We start from the raw sequence: 19,425 nt of genomic DNA on the forward strand, positions 1-19,425 counted from the left end.
GTGACTTTGACACAGTTGTGTCTCATATAAAAACAGATGACAGCCAAATGGACTTTGCTGTTTTATTTTCAATGAAACAATAGCAAATATGTACTCATATAGTAGTACAGTTTGCACAGTACAGTAAACTGACAGTTAATATTTAAACATTTAACATGTGACATTTCTAACAATTTTGAACAGAAATAGTTCATGCACATTCAGATAAATTCTTCAAAATTACAATTAAAAACATTTTTTGCGCACTAATTGACTGAAAGAGCACGCACTTGGCGCGATGATGTCATGTTATCGATGGAAAAATGCATTTTTAGACAATATGATTTGCCTGAGCGGCTAGGAGACCCCGAGAGTAACAAGCGGTTGGCCTTGTTGCCTTTCCATTAAGAACAATAAATTAGTTTTTAGTATAAGTTTGCTGGTTTCAAGAAATGTAATGCCGAGCGCATATCATTATGTCAAAAATAATGGTACTAGCATTTTTTTAATTTAAGAATATTTTTCAACATATTGAGCAAAAAGGTCTCTTTTTTCTACCAAGAAAAGTGCACTTGTTATTAGTGAGAAAATACTTATTTTTAAGGTATTTGTGGGTTCATTGAGGTTAGTTAATTTTACTTGTTCTTGGAAAGTCTTGACAAGCCGAATTTTCTTGTTCTATTGGCAGATAATTTTGCTTAGATCAAATAAAATACCCCCCTTTTTTTTTTTTTTTTCTTGTTTTTGAACACTGACTTTTTATACACTTACTTTTTGCAATCAGAATAGTTTTTATTGCCATTGTTTGAGAACGGGTTCACAAACTAAGAATTTCTTTTTGGTGCAATCGTGCAACATAAAACAAATTTAACACAGAATAGGTCAAATATAGGGATCTGGAAAAAAACAGAAGAAAAAAGTTATCTAGAGTTTCGCATTACTTGTGAGGTTTCACTGTTTTTGCGCACATGTGTTCACAGGCATCCACTGTTGCATGTGCTAGTAGGATCTCAGGCCCTACACTGCCTGTGGTTTATGACCCTGACAGTTTTACAGCATGGCATGTGGCCCATGCCGCTCTTTGGTCAATGCTCGGGAGAGCTAAACATGTCCAGGGTTACATTCTACAACTTGTTAGAAGGCCCATTGTTATGAACCAAAGGCGTTCGAGTCCACTTTCGGGCTTGGGAGAGCCTAACGAACATGACATTGTGGAGCTGGGCTAATGTTTGCTCAGACTTATTCACGAGTCTGGCAGGGATTAGCTCTCCCCTGCAAGTTTGAACGAGTCGTCCACCTTGCATGTCTGGATCTCCGACTTTAGTAACCGCAGAAGTGCCTGACGCAAGAAGCACTTCTTGTCCTACACTCAATGCATACCGAAACCACGTGGGAATTCTATACGTCCCTTAGGTATGGGTGATATGGCCTAAAATCTATATCACGATATATATATTGCAGCACCCTTCAATAACGATATGTATCACGATATGTTTATTTGGCTTATAAATGATAATAGAAGCATTTCAAAACGGGTTACAAAGGTTCCTAATTTAGCTGCTGACGTATGCGGTTACGTATTGTGTCATTTCTGAATTTTCTCAAAACAATCATTAATATACGTGCTAATTTACTCTTAATAGCTGATTACTTTCTGTTCTAACATGGTTCTATCTACGCTTCTGATAAAGTTTATTAAACACCTAATATTCTGTCGTTTGGATATTTTGCTCAGTTTTTTTTTGGTCTTAGTTTTGGGCTATACTGTACTACAAGTTTGGGTATTTATTTAATACCAAGTAGTTACAGGGGCAGTTTTGGTCATACCGATGCTGATACTTAAAAATTTTAAGATTATTGAACGATAACATTTTTGATCACAATTATAATTAGACAAAATCACAGAACGACTGTGTAGCAAAATCAATCAAATATTTAAACTACTGTATTTTCCGGACTATAAGGCGCACTTAAAATCCTTTATTTTTCTCAAAACTCGACAGTGCGCCTCATAACCCGGTGCGCCTAATGTACGGAATATTTCTGGTTTTGCTTACCGACATTGAAGCAATTTTATTTGGTACATGGTGTAATAAGTGTGACCAGTAGATGGCAGTCAAACATAAGAGATATGTGTAGAATGCATATATGACTCAAGTAAACAACACCAACATTTTATATTTTCCATTGAAAATATAGAACATTACACACGGCGCTCAAAAATCGATCAACATTTTTTAGTACGACTTTGGTAAGCTATGAAGCAGCACTGCTTGATGGATTGGCGGCGCATTAAACATAGGAGTATTATTATGGTGTGTGTATAAGGTAAGACATGTTATCTGCCGTTTTGTTTCGCAATATTATGCAAAAGCAACTTTTCTTACCTTCTGGTACCTGCTGATCTGTATTAGGGATCTGCATAAGTCCTGAAAAATTGCGCGCTTCCGTCTTCGTAGTCCGTGCTGACACCGTAGTCGATAAGATTCTTCTTTTTCTCTATCTTCTTGTTATGGGACATTCATCCTCCGCTGTTGCCATTTCTAATATAAAGTAGTGTAAAGTTCTTACTTATATCTGTCAGTAAACTCGCCATGAAAGCGCTAAAACATACCGGTGTAATGAGTTAAATTATTCACCCAAGGAACTAAAGTTATTAAAGAGTTGCGGTTGGACGGTTTTTCACGGGACACATTTCCCGCGTTGTTGTTGTTGTTTCCGGATGAGAAGATGCTGCTCCGTTATTGATTGAAGTAAAGTCTGAATGTCATTAAAACAGTTAGCTCCATCTTTTGACACTTCTCCCACACCCGTCATTGCACGCTACACCGCTACAACAAAGATGACGGGGAGAAGACGCTGCCGAAGGTGAGCCACGTAAATAAGACCGCCCACAAAACGCATAATTGCCAACCCTCCCGGATTTTCCGGGAGACTCCCGAAATTCAGCGCCTCTCCCGAAAACCTCCCGGGACAAATTTTCTCCCGAAAATCTCCCGAAATTCAGGCGGACTCAGGTCCATGAGGACCTGAGTCCGCTAACCCACAATATAACCAGCATACCTGCCCAATCACTTTATAACTGTAGAATGATGGAGGGTGAGTTCTTGGTTTCTTATGTGGGTTTATTGTTAGGCAGTTTCATTAATGTCCTCCCAGCGCGGCAACAACACAACAACAGCAGTCACGTTTTTGTATACCGTAAAGCAGTTCGTCTGCCGTAAACAGCAATGTTGTGACACTCTTAAACAGGACAATACTGCCATCTGGTGCATTTGATGAAAGCACTTTTGTGCGTGCCACACAGCAATGCATCATCAGAGAGGGTGTTCAGCATGGTTAGAAAAATAGTGACAGAGAATAGAACAAGGATGGACAATTCAACCCTTAACTCAACAATGAGTAAAAGAGTGTTATGTGTGTGTATATGTGTAAATAAATGAACACTGAAATTCAAGTATTTATTTTTTATATATATATATACATATATAGCTAGAATTCACTGAACGTCATATATATATATATATATATATATATATATATATATATATATGTCCATCCATCCATTTTCTACCGCTTATTCCCTTTGGGGTCGCGGGGGGCGCTGGAGCCTATCTCAGCTACAATCGGGCGGAAGGCGGGGTACACCCTAGACAAGTCGCCACCTCATCGCAGGGCCAACAGTATATATATATATATATATATATATATATGAAATACTTGACTTGGTGAATTCTAGCTGTAAATATACTCCTCCCCTTTTAGCCACGCCCCCCCGACCACGCCCACCCCCACCTCCCGAAATCGGAGGTCTCAAGGTTGGCAAGTATGTCTTATTGTATCGTCTTCAAGCATGTTTAGTTGTTCCTCGTCCTCCAGTGATGCTTGTGAGTAACATATTTAATTTGCCGCCATGGAGGCTAGGGTTGCTGACTTAGAAGCAGCTTTGCACTGTGGCGGTACGTTGGGCGCCAGCTCGTCAGAAACAACGCTACATTTTGTTAAAGGACGTGGTCGTTCTCTTGTCGCTGTCAAAATTGCGGTACACGTGCGATCAACATGCATTATCACAATATAATTTATATCAGATATCATCTAATTTTGTAACGACCAAATGCTCAATACTGGAAAATGAGAATACAAATACATTTACTGTACACCCCTATTATCCAGACCCCCCTTTACACCTGAACAGGGTGACGTATTCTATTAATCAGTGCTTTTTTCATCAACAGCATCTGATCACCCTATCAGTGGGCAGTGAGAGCTCCTCTGCAATTGTGTGTGGTTTCGTTGAACATGTAATCTTTATGTAACCTCATAGGAAGTTAGGTGTGATTGGGCAGTTTTAAAAAAAAAAAACTGCTTTCCTGCTTTTGGTAGTCACAACATTTCCTCTTGAAAAACTCTGGTAGTTTGCCAACGTGACTGGCATGAATGGTCTCCGAGTGTCTCAACAATGTATTATTCTACTGCCAACACACACTCAGGGTTTTCCTCATCTCCTACCACAATCACCGAAAATCTAAGACTAGTCTACAGTGCTTTTTTTAATGTCAATACCATACCATTAGGGGTGTAATGGTACACAAAAATTTCGGTTCGGTACGTACCTCGGTTTAGAGGTCACGGTTCGGTTCATTTTTGGTACAGTAAGAAAACAACAAAATATACATTTTTTGATTATTTATTTATTTACCAAATTTGTAAACAATGGCATAACATACATATCTACACATAGTACACAGGGTCCATTGCCAGGGTTAATGTGGTCAACATATATAAAATAAAACCTAAATAAGATAAGGCTCAGAATGGTTTGTTAAAGGGGAACATTATCACAATTTCAGAAGGGTTAAAACCATTAAAAATCAGTTCCCAGTGGCTTATTTTATTTTTCGAAGTTTTTTTTCAAAATTTTACCCATCACGCAATATCCCTAAAAAAAAGCTTCAAAGTGCCTGATTTTAACCATCGTTATATACAACCGTCCATTTTCCCGTGACGTCACACGGTGACGCCAATACAAACAAACAGCAAGGTATAGCGACATTAGCTCGGATTCAGACTCGGATTTCAGCGGCTTAACACTGTCTGATAAGATAATTACTAACAACTTTGAACTAGGTTTACAGCATATCAAATACATTTGGCAACAACATGCACTTTGAGAGTGCAGACAGCCCATTTCAGGCGCGCTAAGAACATATATTTTTCCACGATTTCAGCACTCAGGTTAACCATACCTAAATAGACACAAAATACTGCATTACACAAGACTACCCGAATGTACTCGAATGATTGAAAAAAAATAAAGGTTTTTAAGCTAAATTATTGGTAAACACAGTTTATGTATAATAATTTACGTAAAACCGCGAGTAATGAATAAAGTTTTCATCAATTAATATATTCTGTAGACATACCTTCATCCACTCTCTTTTTCTGAAAGCTGATCTGTCCAGTTTTGGAGTTGATGTCAGCATCTTCTTTGAGTGTCGCAGGTTATCCACACATTCTTGCCATCTCTGTCGTAGCATAGCTTTCGTCGGTAAAGTGTGCGGAACAAACGACTGACCATTTCGTCGGCTTTCCCCACAGCCTCGTATTTTGAACAAATTTCGTCCAATTTCTTGCCACTTTTGCATCTTTGGGCCGCGGGTGCAACTTGAATCCGTCCCTGTTCGTGTTGTTACACCCTCTGACAACACACCGACGAAAGTGAGAAAATGGCGGATTGCTTCCCGATGTGACGTCACGTTGTGACGTCATCGCTCCGAGAGCGAATAATAGAAAGGCGTTTAATTCCCCAAAATTCACCCATTTAGAGTTCGGTAATCGGTTAAAAAAATATGGTCTTTTTTCTGCAACATCAAGGTATATATTGACGCTTCCATAGGTCTGGTGATAATGTTCCCCTTTAAAGCACCAGTTCCATTGGCAGCAAAACAGGCCCAGAGCATAATACTACCACCACAATGCTTGACGGTAGGCATGTGTTTCTGGGATTAAAGGCCTCACCTTTTCTCCCCCTAACATACTGCTGGGTATTGTGGCCAAACAGCTCAATTTTTGTTTCATCTGACCACAGAACTTTCCTCCAGAAGGTCTTATCTTTGTCCATGTGATGTCATATTGGAAACTCAAGACAGCCATGACATTATGTTCTTAATAAGTGTATGTAAACTTTTGACCACGGCTGTATATCATTATACAGTTTTCAGCCATATCGCCTAGCCCAGGGGTCGGCAACCTTTACCACTCAAAGAGCCATTTTGACCAGTTTCACAAATTAAAGAAAACAATGGGAGCCACAAAAATCTTTTGAAATTTTAAATTAAATAGCATACAAAGTTTTTTTTTTTGCTTTGTGCTATGTATAAACCAAGGGTCTCAGACACACGGCCCACACCTTAATATGAAAAGTTAATGTTAATGCGACCCGCGGGTTTTATATGAATGGCGCTTGACAGGTCATACTTATCAATCTTCCCGAATTTTCCGGCAGACTACGAATTTCAGTGCAACTATTCTCTCGAACGTGCCGTGATGGTACAGCATTTAGCGCCCACTACAACCAGCGTGCTGGCCCAGCCGCACGTTGTATGGGGCTTCTGCTTGCTCACGTAAGTGACAGCAAGGCATACTTGGTCAACAACCACACAGGTTACACTGACGGTGGCGGTATAAAAAACTTTAACACTCTTACTAATAATGCGCCACACTGTGAACCCACATCAAACAAGAATGACAAACACATTTCGGGAGAACATCTGCACCGTAACACAACATAAACACAACAGAACAAATACCCAGAATCCCATGCATTATACACCCCCGCAACCAAACCCTGCCCACCTCAACCGACGCACGGGGGGGATTGATGTGTGGGAGAGCAGGGTTGGGGTGGGGGCGGGGTTTAGTGGTAGCAGGGGTGTATAATGTAGCCCGGAAGAGTCAGAGCTGCATGGGATTCTGGGTATTTGTTCTGTTGTGTTTATGTTGTGTTAAGGTGCAGATGTTCTCCCGAAATGTGTTTGTCATTCTTGTTTGGTTTTGGTTCAAAGTGTGGCGCATTATTAGTAAGAGTCTTAAAGTTGTTTTATATGGCCACCGTCAGTGTAACCTGTGTGGCTGTTGACCAAGTATGCCTTGCTGTCACTTGCGTGTGCAAGTAGAAGATGCATACAACAAGAGGCTGGGCTGGCACGTTGTTTGTACAGATTGTAGAGGGCCCTAAATGCTGTACCATCATGGCACACCCTTATTATTATTGTTAGGGTGAAAATCGGAGAATATTAATCCCGGGAGATTCCTGCGAGAGGCACTGAAATCCGGAAATCTCCAGGGAAAATCGGGAGGGTCGGCAAGTATGCAGCTGAGCCGCATCAGAGTGATCAAAGAGCCGCATGCGGCTCCGGAGCCGCGGGTTGCCGACCCCTGGCCTAGCCCTACTAAGGACTATTCCCCTGATTACAAATTAAGATCTTTCTGATTGTACCTGGGAGTGGTCAGATCATTTAATTCTGCTTTTGTTTGTGTCCACAGGGGCTTTGGAAAACAAGGATTCCAGTGCCAAGGTAAGCCCGACACCTGGTTTAATCAGAGAGGATGTGTTTTATATGTTAGCTGTCTGATCGATATGTTGCTGCGACTGTCTGTTCATGAACTGTGATTTTGTTTTTTAACACAAGACACCAGCAAGTCAAAATATACATATGGCCAGTGGTCTATCTAGTTAACATGTGGTCATGCAAGCAATAACAACACAAATTGACACAACATACTGAAAACCTTCATATTAATGTATCAACAGGACTTGATTACACCCACGTCATATTTTGCATGGAACAGCAACCTAAATAGTGTTGATTGTTGCTCCAATGTGGGAAGTGAAGAACATTGTTTTTTTTTCTGTGTTGTAATATGCCAAGTATTTGGCAGGAAGTTCCACAGTAACACACAATGCAATGCTGCTGTTTGACAAATAGGGCCACAAAAAGCGACATTGAGTAAAAACATTTTGAAGTCGTTTCGCACTTTTTCTACATGCTTTCTCACCTAAAATAAGACCGTCCATAATGTGATTATTGCTAGAAGTGATGCATACTTTTTTATTAAAATACATTTTAGCAGCGCAATCAGGAATTAGTGTTTTCTTCACTGGTGACATAGTCAGGAGAATTGTGGGTTTGCATCTTCATGTGGGCACCTCTGTGTGTTGTTTACATGTTTTCCTTGTGCATGTGTGGGTTTCCTCCAAATACCCCATTTTCCTCCCACATCCTCAAATAATGCTTGTTAGACTCATAAGAGATGTTAAATTGTCCATATAGGTGAGGATGCTTGTTTGTTTATGTGTCCTATGATCATACTTGCCAATCTTGAGACCTCCGATTTCGGGAGGTGGGGGGCGTGGTCGGGGTGGGGCGGGGCGGGGGCGTGGTTGGGGGCGTGGCTAAGAGCGGAGGAGTATATTTACAGCTAGAATTCACCAAGTCAAGTATATATATATATATATATATATATATATATATATATATATATATATATATATATATATATATATATATAAGAAATACATATATATATATATATATATATAAGAAATACTTATATATATATATATATATATATATATATATATATCAATCTATCTATTCATCAAGAAGGACAGAGAGCGCACAGTGCATGTGGATCACATGTTACCATGGCGAGAAAACATGGAGAGACTGCCAGTTATCTAGTCTCCACCAGTTGCAGAAAATGTGCCATCAGTACAACTGGACAGTGCTGTTTCAGTTCCATCACCATGACCATCAGTGAGTCAGACACAAACTAGTCTTATCATTGAACCAGATTCAAGGGCTGCTGAGTTGCCATCATCAGAACCCAGATCACCCACAACAAAACCCCCACCAGTGATCCGTAGGTACCCAGAAAGGTTTCGAGTACCACCAAAAAAACTGAATCTCTGAAGATAGTATAAAAATCTGTGTTAAAGATGTACAAATACTGTTTGTATAATAAGCATGTTATTGTTTACAAATGAGGGTTAAGAGTTCAGTACTAAACAGTACTAAAAAAAAAAAAAAGAATGTGGCTTAAGTACAGTTTTTTAATTGAGCTGCTGCATTTTTTGGTTGGGTTGTTTATTTTGAGTAACTTCTACAATTCTAAAAGGGGAGGATTGTAATAGAGTGATCTATGTTTGTCTGTTGCCATCTCCTGGTGAATGTTGGCTATAGCGTACTGGGGTTACTTTTTGGTTGGCCAACGATTTACGTGGTGTTGCGCACCTGACGTCAAGTGTGTGAGTCTGTTCTGAAGTCTACAGTAAAGAGACGTACTTCATCACCTCGCCTGTTTATTGCCTCCAACTCAATATATTACAACAACATTGCTCCATGCGGACCCTCCAGGTGGAGGGGGCGTGGCCTCCAGGTCCGCCTGAATTTCGGGAGAAAATTTGTCCCGGGAGGTTTTCGGGAGAGGCGCTGAATTTCGGGAGTCTCCCGGAAAATCCGTGAGGGTTGACAAGTATGCCTATGATTGGCTGGTGGACAGTTCAGGGCAGACCTGGGCAAATTAAGGCCCGGGGGCCACATGCGGCCCGTTAAGCTTTTCAATCCGGCCCGCCGGACATTCCCAAAAAATTATTTTAGATCTTTAAGATGGAAACTGTAGCTTCCATTATGATCTGCAGATTTTTACAACAAAGTTCTAAAGCTTAGGGATATATCAGATATATCAAATTGTAGGTGTTTTTTTTTACCCTTTGTGCTCATATCGCTGTTTGTTGAATTTTTGTTGCATTGTTTCGCTTGATTGTAAAATATGTCGATGGAGAGGGGGTGTGACATGTGATATGTTGTCAATATTCAGTGTTTTATCCTTTATAGTTCATATTGTAAATCCCACATTCGTTATTATCATGTACATTCTGGGTGTCTCATTTAGTAAAAAAAATTCCATTCTGTTTTTTAAGGCGGTCTGTCATAACGTTTTTAGCATTCAATCAGACATTATGGTGAGGTTTTGTATTAGTGTTCCTAAAAAATAGATATACCGGCCCCCAGGCACATTTTTGTCTTCTAAATGTGGCCCCCCGAGGCAAAATAATTACCCAGGCCTGGTCCAGGGTGTACCCCGCTTCTCACCCAGGGTTAGCTGGGTTGGGCTCCAGCTTACCCTTTGTCCCTAATATTGAGAATTTAGGGTATATCCCAAACACATTAAAATCTGTGCAGCCAGTTATTGTTTGTTCATGATTGAATGTGTTTGTTAGGTAATAATTTCTTTCAAAAAGCAGTTTAAATGAATAATTAAAAACCTAACATGTAGAAGACTTTCCTGCTCATAATTAGAATATGTAAATATCTGACCACAGCTATGGATTTGCTTTGTTGCTGATTATAAAACCCCTGTTTGTATAAGAACACATACAAAATTAAGGTAGTTCAATATACGTACAGCTTACTTGTTATTGTTATTACCGTATTTTTCGGACTATAAGTCACAGTTTTTTTTCATAGTTTGGCCGGGGAGTATTAACACATTACCGTAAAATATCAAATAATATTATTTAGCTCATTCACGTAAGAGACTAGACGTATAAGATTTCATGGGATTTAGCGATTAGGAGTGACAGATTGTTTGGTAAACGTATAGCATGTTCTATATGTTATAGTTATTTGAATGACTCTTACCATAATATGTTACGTTAACATACCAGGCACGTTCTGTTGCGTTTTGGACTAGTTCCTCCTCCCAGGGAATTCAAGTCACAAGTCGCTCCCAAGCTCTTTACGACACTTAAAGCTGAGTTGAAAAACCACCAGAGACAGAATAGGTATTTTGTAATATATTGGCAAAGCTTTGCAGATATACATTTGAGACCGGTCCAGCATAGAACATTCTATCGCGCCGCCAAAATGGTCTGTCTCCCCGACCCCAAAACCCTCTCTCCTCTCTCTAGTCAAAACACATGCTAGTCAAAACACATTCCAAAGAATTCAAGGTTAACACATACAGTTTACTTGCAGAGAAACAGAAAGAGAATAAATGGAAAACACGAGCTGTTTTCAAATATGACTATGAAAGAAAATAAGTAACACTAAAATTCGGATATATGTAAATATCTGCCTCCGACAGTTCTCAGTTGGTTATTTATGCCTCATATAACGTACACTTATTCAGCCTGTTGTTCACTATTCTTTATTTGTTTTAAATTGCCTTTCAAATGTCTATTCTTGGTGTTGGGTTTTATTAAATACATTTCCCCAAAAAATGCGACTTGTACTCCAGTGCAGTCATATATGTTTTTTCCTTCTTTATTATGCATTTTCGGCCGGTGCGACTTATACTCCGGAGCGACTTATACTCCGAAAAATATGGTAATGGAAACATCAAAACATTTAGTTGTGAATTAGCCTGGCCAGATCTGTTCAATTTTCACCAGACTTTCAGGTTGCAATCAAGAGATAAAGGCTACGTTCACACTGATGTCCAATTTGGATTTTCTTTCCAAATCCGATCTTTTTAGTGGCTGTTTACATTACAAAAAAAAAAAGTGCTTTCCAATGTGAACGCAATCTGACCCATATGCGAACATGACGTCACTGCGGAGTTTACAGAAGTACTGGCGCATTTGTGGCAATTTCCAGGATTTTGTGCAATCAATGTCAACATTTTCTGAATAATTATGACTCTTATTGCTTTTTGATGACGCTCTGGTCGGATGAATGCGACTTTAGCGCAGAAATGTTCACATCGAGGACGCATTGCATATATATCCGATTTATTTCAACATACGAAAAAGGCCTTTGAAATTGCACTGCGGATGTGAAAAATCCGATACAGGTTGCATATGGGCAAGAAACAATCGGAGTCTACCTGCAGTGTGTACAAGTCCGAGGAGTCTCACTTGGAAAGTTCTGAACCTCTGTTTTTGATTCCATTGTCAAGCTGAGTAATGCTCCCCAAGGAAACGTGCTGGTTGGCTATATAGATGTTTACAACACATTTATTTTATCAAGATAACTAATGCCCCACCTCATCAGAGTCAATCATTTTTTCTAAAGAAATAAGTGACTAATCAATGTGTAGGCTCTTTTATTGCTCCTTTTTAATCATGAAAGTTTCGTTTTCCATTGCATAGATGCCAACACTCCCAATAAAGCCGACTTCGTATGAAGATAATTTCAAGACAATTCAAGCACTGTATGATTATCACATAACCCTATCACTCAGTAACTGGAAGATATTGAAGTATTGGTATTGACTATTCGGCCACTGTAACATACACTTGAACATTTCCGGGGCTACATAGTACATCATTGGTCTGATTCGACGAAGCAAAATTTATTGGCAGCTTGTGAAGCTTGCGAACTTGGAAAAATCCACAAATAAGCCACAGCTTTGAATATAGCTCAGGGCTCAAATAGGGCTGGGCGATATCTCGATATACTCGATATATCGCGGGTTTGTCTCTGTGCGATATAGAAAATGACTGTATCGTGATATTTGAGTATACGTCCTCACGCAGTTGCTTTTAGCTGCTGGCATTACACTACAGGCTCTTCCCACTCCTTCTTGTGTCTCCTTCTCACAGACAGCAAGCGCACCTTCTTACACACGTCACATACGTCATACGTCCCATACGTATACGCCCTCGCGGAGCAGAGAGGTAGCAGCATGGGTAACGTTAGTTGTGGTGCGAGTGGTAATACGAGAGAAAGAAAGTGCGAATCTGGTAACAAATGAAGGAAGAATTAATTCCCAAGAAAAACAACAGGCGGTCCATCGTCTGGCGGTGGTTTGGCTTCAAGTGGGAATATGTCGAACAGACAACCGTAATTAATTTTATTATTAGCCTTTATTTAACCAGGTAAAATCCCATTGAGATCAAAGATCTCTTTTCCAAGGGAGACCTGGCCAAGAGGGCAGCAGCAAGGTTACATTAAAAACAGTAAACAAATACATAAAACATCACATTTACAACATTAAAACGTGCTCACATGACACATGTGCATACAGACAAGGTAGACTGCAGTCCTTTCACAGAAGTTTTAAACTCATTCTGTTATGATCCGCTGCCCGGATCATATTTGTGTTTACGTTTTCAAGGTACTTGTGTTTTTTGTTAGTTTTGGACTCCTTGAGTGCCTGTTTTGTACACCTGAGTTTGTTGCCATGGCTGCTTATTATTTTCACCTGCCACGTGTGTTCCCGACGTACACCTGTTTATCATCACTGACATTATTATTTAAGCCTGCCTTCCCTGTCATTCGGTCTAGCTTCGTAGTTTGCTTTTTGCAACAGTAGACGACTTTTGTTCTTGCTCTGTAACTGTTAGCTTCCACGCTAGGCTCAGTTACTCGCTAGCTCCCACGCTAGTCTTCCTTAGTTTTTACCTTATGTGCTATGAGCACCCTTTTCTTTGTTTCTTCTGAGTTATTCCGTAAATAAATCATTTCTTTTACCTTCACGCTGTGTCCGAAGTCCGTTGCATCCTGGGAGAACGAAACCCCGCATCACCATGCGCCCCGGTCGTCACACATTCAACGTAACTAGGGTTTGAAGTTTAATATTCGATTGTAGGTTATTCCATGCCTTCGGTGCTGAAAACCTAAATGCTTTCTTGCCCAGTTCAGTTCTTACTTTGGGGACGACAAATTGCAGAACATTCATTGAACGAAGATTGTGACTTCCTTGTTTCTTTGTTAAAAGACAAGACAGATAAGATGGAGTGATACCCAGAATGGTTTTGTAGATGAAAACATACCAATGATTGAGGCGTCGAGCACATAAAGATGTCCATCTGTTCAATTTGTCAAGTGCGGGGCAAAAGTGTTGCTACAAAAAGTAGCATTACTGCTAATACGTGGCATCATTTGAAAAGCCACCCGCTAGAGAATGAAGAGTGCTTACTCCGCATGTAAACATCTCCGTTCGGTGCCATACGCCCACACCATCAAAATGCCGAGGCAAACATTTCCAGATCAACACCGTATGAAAAAAATAAGTCAACAACAAAAGGAGATAATGTCCACAGGAACCTACTATTTGATTTACTATCATGCAGCTCATTTTTATTTGACAGTTATTGAAATATCTTGTGTGACATCATGCACAAAAGTGTACTTTATTTGTTTTAAAATATTGTAGTGGTGTTCTTCACAAAAAGTGCACTTCACTTTAGTGTTTTGATATGTCATCTTAGTGACATCATGCACAAAAGTGCCCTTATAGCTTGTTTTAAAATTTCTCTGACAATCTTGCACTTTCTGTTTTGGAAATGACATGAATGTTTGTGCCACTGCTTAATAACTGTTTAATAAATACACTTTTAGTTGTGATTTCCCTCTCTGCATGAAAGTTTAAAATGAGCATATATTAATGCAGTATGAAGAAGAATGTTTTAATGCAGACACATAGAATCATCATACTGCTGTGATTATATGCATCAAGTGTTCATTCAAGGCTAAGGCAAAATATCGAGATATATATCGTGTATCGCGATATGGCCTAAAAATATCGAGATATTAAAAAATAAGGCCATATCGCCTAGCCCAGGGGTCGGCAACCTTTACCAGTCAAAGAGCCATTTTGACCAGTTTCACAAATTATAGAAAACAATGGGAGCCGCGAATTTTTTTTGTAATTTTAAATGAAATAACACTGCATACAAAGTTGTTTTTTTTTGCTTTGTGCTATGTATAAACCTAGGGTCTCAGACACGCTGGCCACTCCTTTATATGGAATTTGAAAGCTGGTGCGGCACGCGGGTTTTAAATGAATGACGCTTTTAGCATTTAGCGCCCACTACAGCCAGCGTGCCTGATTGGCCACGCGTTGAATGGGGCTTCCGCTTTAACACGCAGGTGACCGCAAGGCATACTTGTTCAACAACCACACAGGTTACACTGACGGTGGCCATATAAAACAACTTTAACACTCTTACTAATAATGCGTCACACTGTGAACCCACACCAAACAAGAATGACAAACACATTTCGGGAGAACATCTGCACCTTAACACAACATAAACACAACAGAAAAAATACCCAGAATCCCATGCAGCCCTAACTCTTCCGGGCTACATTATACACCCCCGCTACCAAACCCCGCCCACCTCAACCGACGCACAGAGAGAGGGGGGTGTTGATGTGTGAGGGAGCAGGGTTGGGGTGGGGGCGGGGTTTGGTGGTAGCAGGGGTGTATAATGTAGCCCGGAAGAGTCAGAGCTGCATGGGATTCTGGGTATTTGTTCTGTTGTGTTTATGTTGTGTTAAGGTGCAGATGTTCTCCCGAAATGTGTTTGTCATTCTTGTTTGGTTTTGGTTCAAAGTGTGGCGCATTATTAGTAAGAGTGTTAAAGTTGTTTTATATGGCCACCGTCAGTGTAACCTGTGTGGCTGTTGACCAAGTATGCCCTACTGTCACGTACGTGCGCAAGCAGAAGATGTGTATTGTACAACAAGTGTTGGGCTGACACGCTATTGATACAGATTGTAGAGGGCGCCAAATGTTGTACCATCATGGCACGCCCTTATTATAGCTGTAAGGGTGAAAATCGGTTACTATTAATTCCGGGAGATTTCTGCGAGAGGCACTGAAATCCGGAAGTCTCACAGAAAATTGGGGGGTTCAGCAAGTGAGCTGCTGAGCCGCATCAGAGTGATCAAAGAGCCGCATGCGGCTACGGAGCCGCGGGTTGCCGACCCCTGGCCTAGCCCTAGGCTCAAAGTGTGGGAAAAAAGCGGCTTATATACCGGAAATTACAGTAATCTATTTTTTGTCTCGTAAATCTTACATCCTCCACTAAAAGTCCAAATAGAAGTGAGGCAAATCATTCACACCATCCAATATTTTGCCTCCTTTAGACCTCAAAAGAGATTGCAGTTGAAACCGTGCTCACTTAAATGCATTAAAAAAAACACTGTTGTATATAAAAATGTCTCATTTACATTTTGCTAACACTGAATGGCAATCAGAGAACTCCCACTCATCCAAACATTATCATCACCAGCATTTGTTGCTGCGTTCTTTGACGGGAGATAAGATTGCACGCTGTCACAGTCCACACGTAGCAGGCGTGACCAGGTGCAAAAGCACATGCGGTTGTAAGTGCATTGCTCCCGGACACAAAGCTCGTCTCTTGTTTGGACTTAAAGATAAACACCCTGCAAGTCATTGGATCTTAATGATTAGGAGCTTTTCTCCTGCGGGTGTGAGCAAGAGTGTGAGACATTCCGAGGTCTCCGCTCACTGCATCAATCTAATAAACGGGTACACTTCATGGAGTCTGCGGGAGGGAAAGGTTCACACCGGTGTGGTGTTGGCGATGCCGTGCGAGCTGCTGTGACTGCCAACAACCCACCTGTTGGTAGTCGGGTGCAAGTGCGACCAGAAATGACTCAGTCCAAGGTGTTGACAGCACATGCTTTTGCATAGTGTGACGTCAGCCAGTCTGCTTTTATTGTGAGTTATTTTTGTCCAGCTTTACTGTTAATGTTTGCATATAAGAGATGACGAAGGATAATGAAAAGACGGGATGTGGAGGGGATACTTTGAAGCAGTCTTGCAAAAACATTCAACAACACAATACTTGTCAGGGTTTCCCCCCCCCCCCAGATTGCCAACATACCTGTGGCAATTTGCATAAACTGTGATCATATACAGTACAGGCCAAAAGAGTGGACACACCTTCTCATTCAATGGGTTTTCTTTATTTTCATGACTATACTGGAATATTTGATGTGAAGTAATCGGAACCTTGGATAGGTCAATAATTCATAATAACATTGATTTTGATTCAATATTATGTTTTGAGCAATGACAGTTTGAAAGAAAAAAAAACCCGCTTTGTTTTATTAGTCAACATTGCAACTTTTTCTAAATTACATTTAACCTTTAAAGGGGAACATTATCACCAGACCTATGTAAGCGTCAATATATACCTTGATGTTGCAGAAAAAGACCATATATTTTTTTAACCGATTTCCGAACTCTAAATGGGTGAATCAGGAAGCAATCCGCCATTTTCTCAAACACCGAGTCAAATCAGCTCGGTTATTTTCCGTTTTTCGACTGTTTTCCGTACCTTGGAGACATCATGCATCGTCGGTGTGTTGTCGGAGGGTGTAACAACACGAACAGGGACGGATTCAAGTTGCACCAGTGGCCCAAAGATGCGAAAGTGGCAATAAATTGGACTCAAAGAAATCTGCCGCCAGACCCTCATTGAATCTGCCGGAGTGTGAGCAATTCAGGGACAAAGGACCTCGGTAGCATGGCAAGCAATGGCGGCAGTTTGTTCCCGCAGACGAGCGAGCTAAACCCCCTGGATGTCTTGGCTCACACCGTCCCGAAGATGATCAAGAGAAGAATTTCGACCCTAGCTTCCCTGGCCTGCTGACATGAGGGTATGTCTACATAATATATTAATTGATGAAAATTGGGCTGTCTGCACTCTCAAAGTGCATGTTGTTGCCAAATGTATTTCATATGCTGTAAACCTAGTTCATAGTTGTTAGTTTCCTTTAATGCCAAACAAACACATACCAATCGTTGGTTAGAAGGCGATCGCCGAATTCGTCCTCGCTTTCTCCCGTGTCGCTGGCTGTCGTGTCGTTTTCGTCGTTTTCGCTTGCATACGGTTCAAACCGATATGGCTCAATAGCTTCAGTTTCTTCTTCAATTTCGTTTTCGCTACCTGCCTCCACACTACAACCATCCGTTTCAATACATGCGTAATCTGTTGAATCGCTTAAGCCGCTGAAATCCGAGTCTGAATCCGAGCTAATGTCGCTATAGCTTGCTGTTCTTTCCGCCATGTTTGTTTGTGTTGGCTTCACTATGTGACATCACAGGAAAATGGACGGGTGTTTATAACGATGGTTAAAATCAGGCACTTTGAAGCTTTTTTTAGGGATATTGCGTGATAGGTAAAATTTTGAAAAAAACTTTGAAAAATATAATAAGCCACTGGGAACTGATTGTATCGATCCGTTGTGGTGAAGAAGGAGCTGAGCCGGAAGGCAAAGCTCTCAATTTACCGGTCGATCTACGTTCCCATCCTCACCTATGGTCATGAGCTTTGGGTTATGACCGAAAGGACAAGATCACGGGTACAAGGGGCCGAAATGAGTTTCCTCCGCCGGGTGGCGGGGCTCTCCCTTAGAGATAGGGTGAGAAGCTCTGTCATCCGGGGGGAGCTCAAAGTAAAGCCGCTGCTCCTCCACATCGAGAGGAGCCAGATGAGGTGGTTCGGGCATCTGGTCAGGATGCCACCCGATCACCTCCCTCGGGAGGTGTTTAGGGCACGTCCGACCGGTAGGAGGCCACGGGGAAGACCCAGGACACGCTGGGAAGACTGTCTCCCGGCTGGCCTGGGAACACCCCGGGATCCCCCGGGAAGAGCTGGACGAAGTGGCTGGGGAGAGGGAAGTCTGGGCTTCCCTGCTTAGGCTGCTGCCCCCGCGACCCGACCTCGGATAAGCGGAAGAAGATGGATGGATGGATGGGAACTGATTTTTAATGGTTTTAACAAATCTGAAATTGTGATAATGTTCCCCTTTAAGCTTTTTTATTTCACTTTTGTTATGTTTTTGTTTATTTTAATAGTATATTTAGAATGTGCCGTGGGCCTTTAAAACATTAGCTGTGGGCCGCAAATGGCCTCCGAGGCACACTTTTGACACCCCTGCTATAGATAATAAAAAATTAAATCTGATAAATCTATGGATAAAAAGCAGAGCCTGGCGACGCATGCGCGTTTATCATAACTCTCTCTCTCTCTCTCTCTCTGTCTCTGCCCCTCCCTCACCAATGCTGCTGCGTGCACAATTTGTTTTGTTTTTAACCCCTTCTTAACCTTGAAGGTACATTGAAAATACACGCAACCCTAACTCAAAATGCCGGACATTTGAGGCATTTAAGAAACTCCGCCCTGACAGCTCCGCAAAAGAGAACATGTCCGGTGAAATGAGGACGTATGGTCAGTTTATCGTAGCCCGTTAGCTGCTAGCATGCCGTGTGTTGTGCATTGTTTACACAACGTCGTTACGCTACTTAATATGTCCGTGTGGAAACTTGTTCGGTACACCTCCGAACCAGAACCCCCGTATCGAAATGGTTCAATACAAATACACGTACCGTAACACCCCTAATATATATACATCCATACATTATATTACTTTTATTCGTTTTCACGTAAAAAAAATATTTTTAAGGTGCGGCGGCTTTTATTTTGCCACGGTCAATTACATATAGGGAAAACCCTGCTCGCGGCTCCTGTCACCTGTGGCCACGAATGAAGTGCTGGCTGTCCAGAGTCGGGACCCGGGGTGGACCGCTCGCCTGTGCATCGGTTGGGGACATCTCTGCGCTGCTGACCTGTTTCCGCTCGGGATGGTCTCCTGCTGGCCCCACTATGGACTGGAC

The 19,425-nt window shown here is 41.2% G+C and overlaps 1 protein-coding gene across 1 annotated transcript in view; it reads left to right on the plus strand.

Annotated features, from left to right (window-relative positions):
- Positions 1-19,425, plus strand: part of prkcaa (protein kinase C, alpha, a) — a 407,487-nt gene that overhangs the window by 25,944 nt on the left and 362,118 nt on the right. Inside the window, exon 2 of the mRNA XM_061922863.2 lies at positions 7,525-7,556. Coding sequence (XP_061778847.1) covers positions 7,525-7,556 — 32 coding nt within the window. The remainder of the gene's footprint in view (positions 1-7,524; positions 7,557-19,425) is intronic.

The sequence above is a fragment of the Nerophis lumbriciformis genome, linkage group LG27 (assembly GCF_033978685.3).
Source record: "Nerophis lumbriciformis linkage group LG27, RoL_Nlum_v2.1, whole genome shotgun sequence".
NCBI classification, from domain to species: Eukaryota; Metazoa; Chordata; class Actinopteri; order Syngnathiformes; family Syngnathidae; genus Nerophis; species Nerophis lumbriciformis.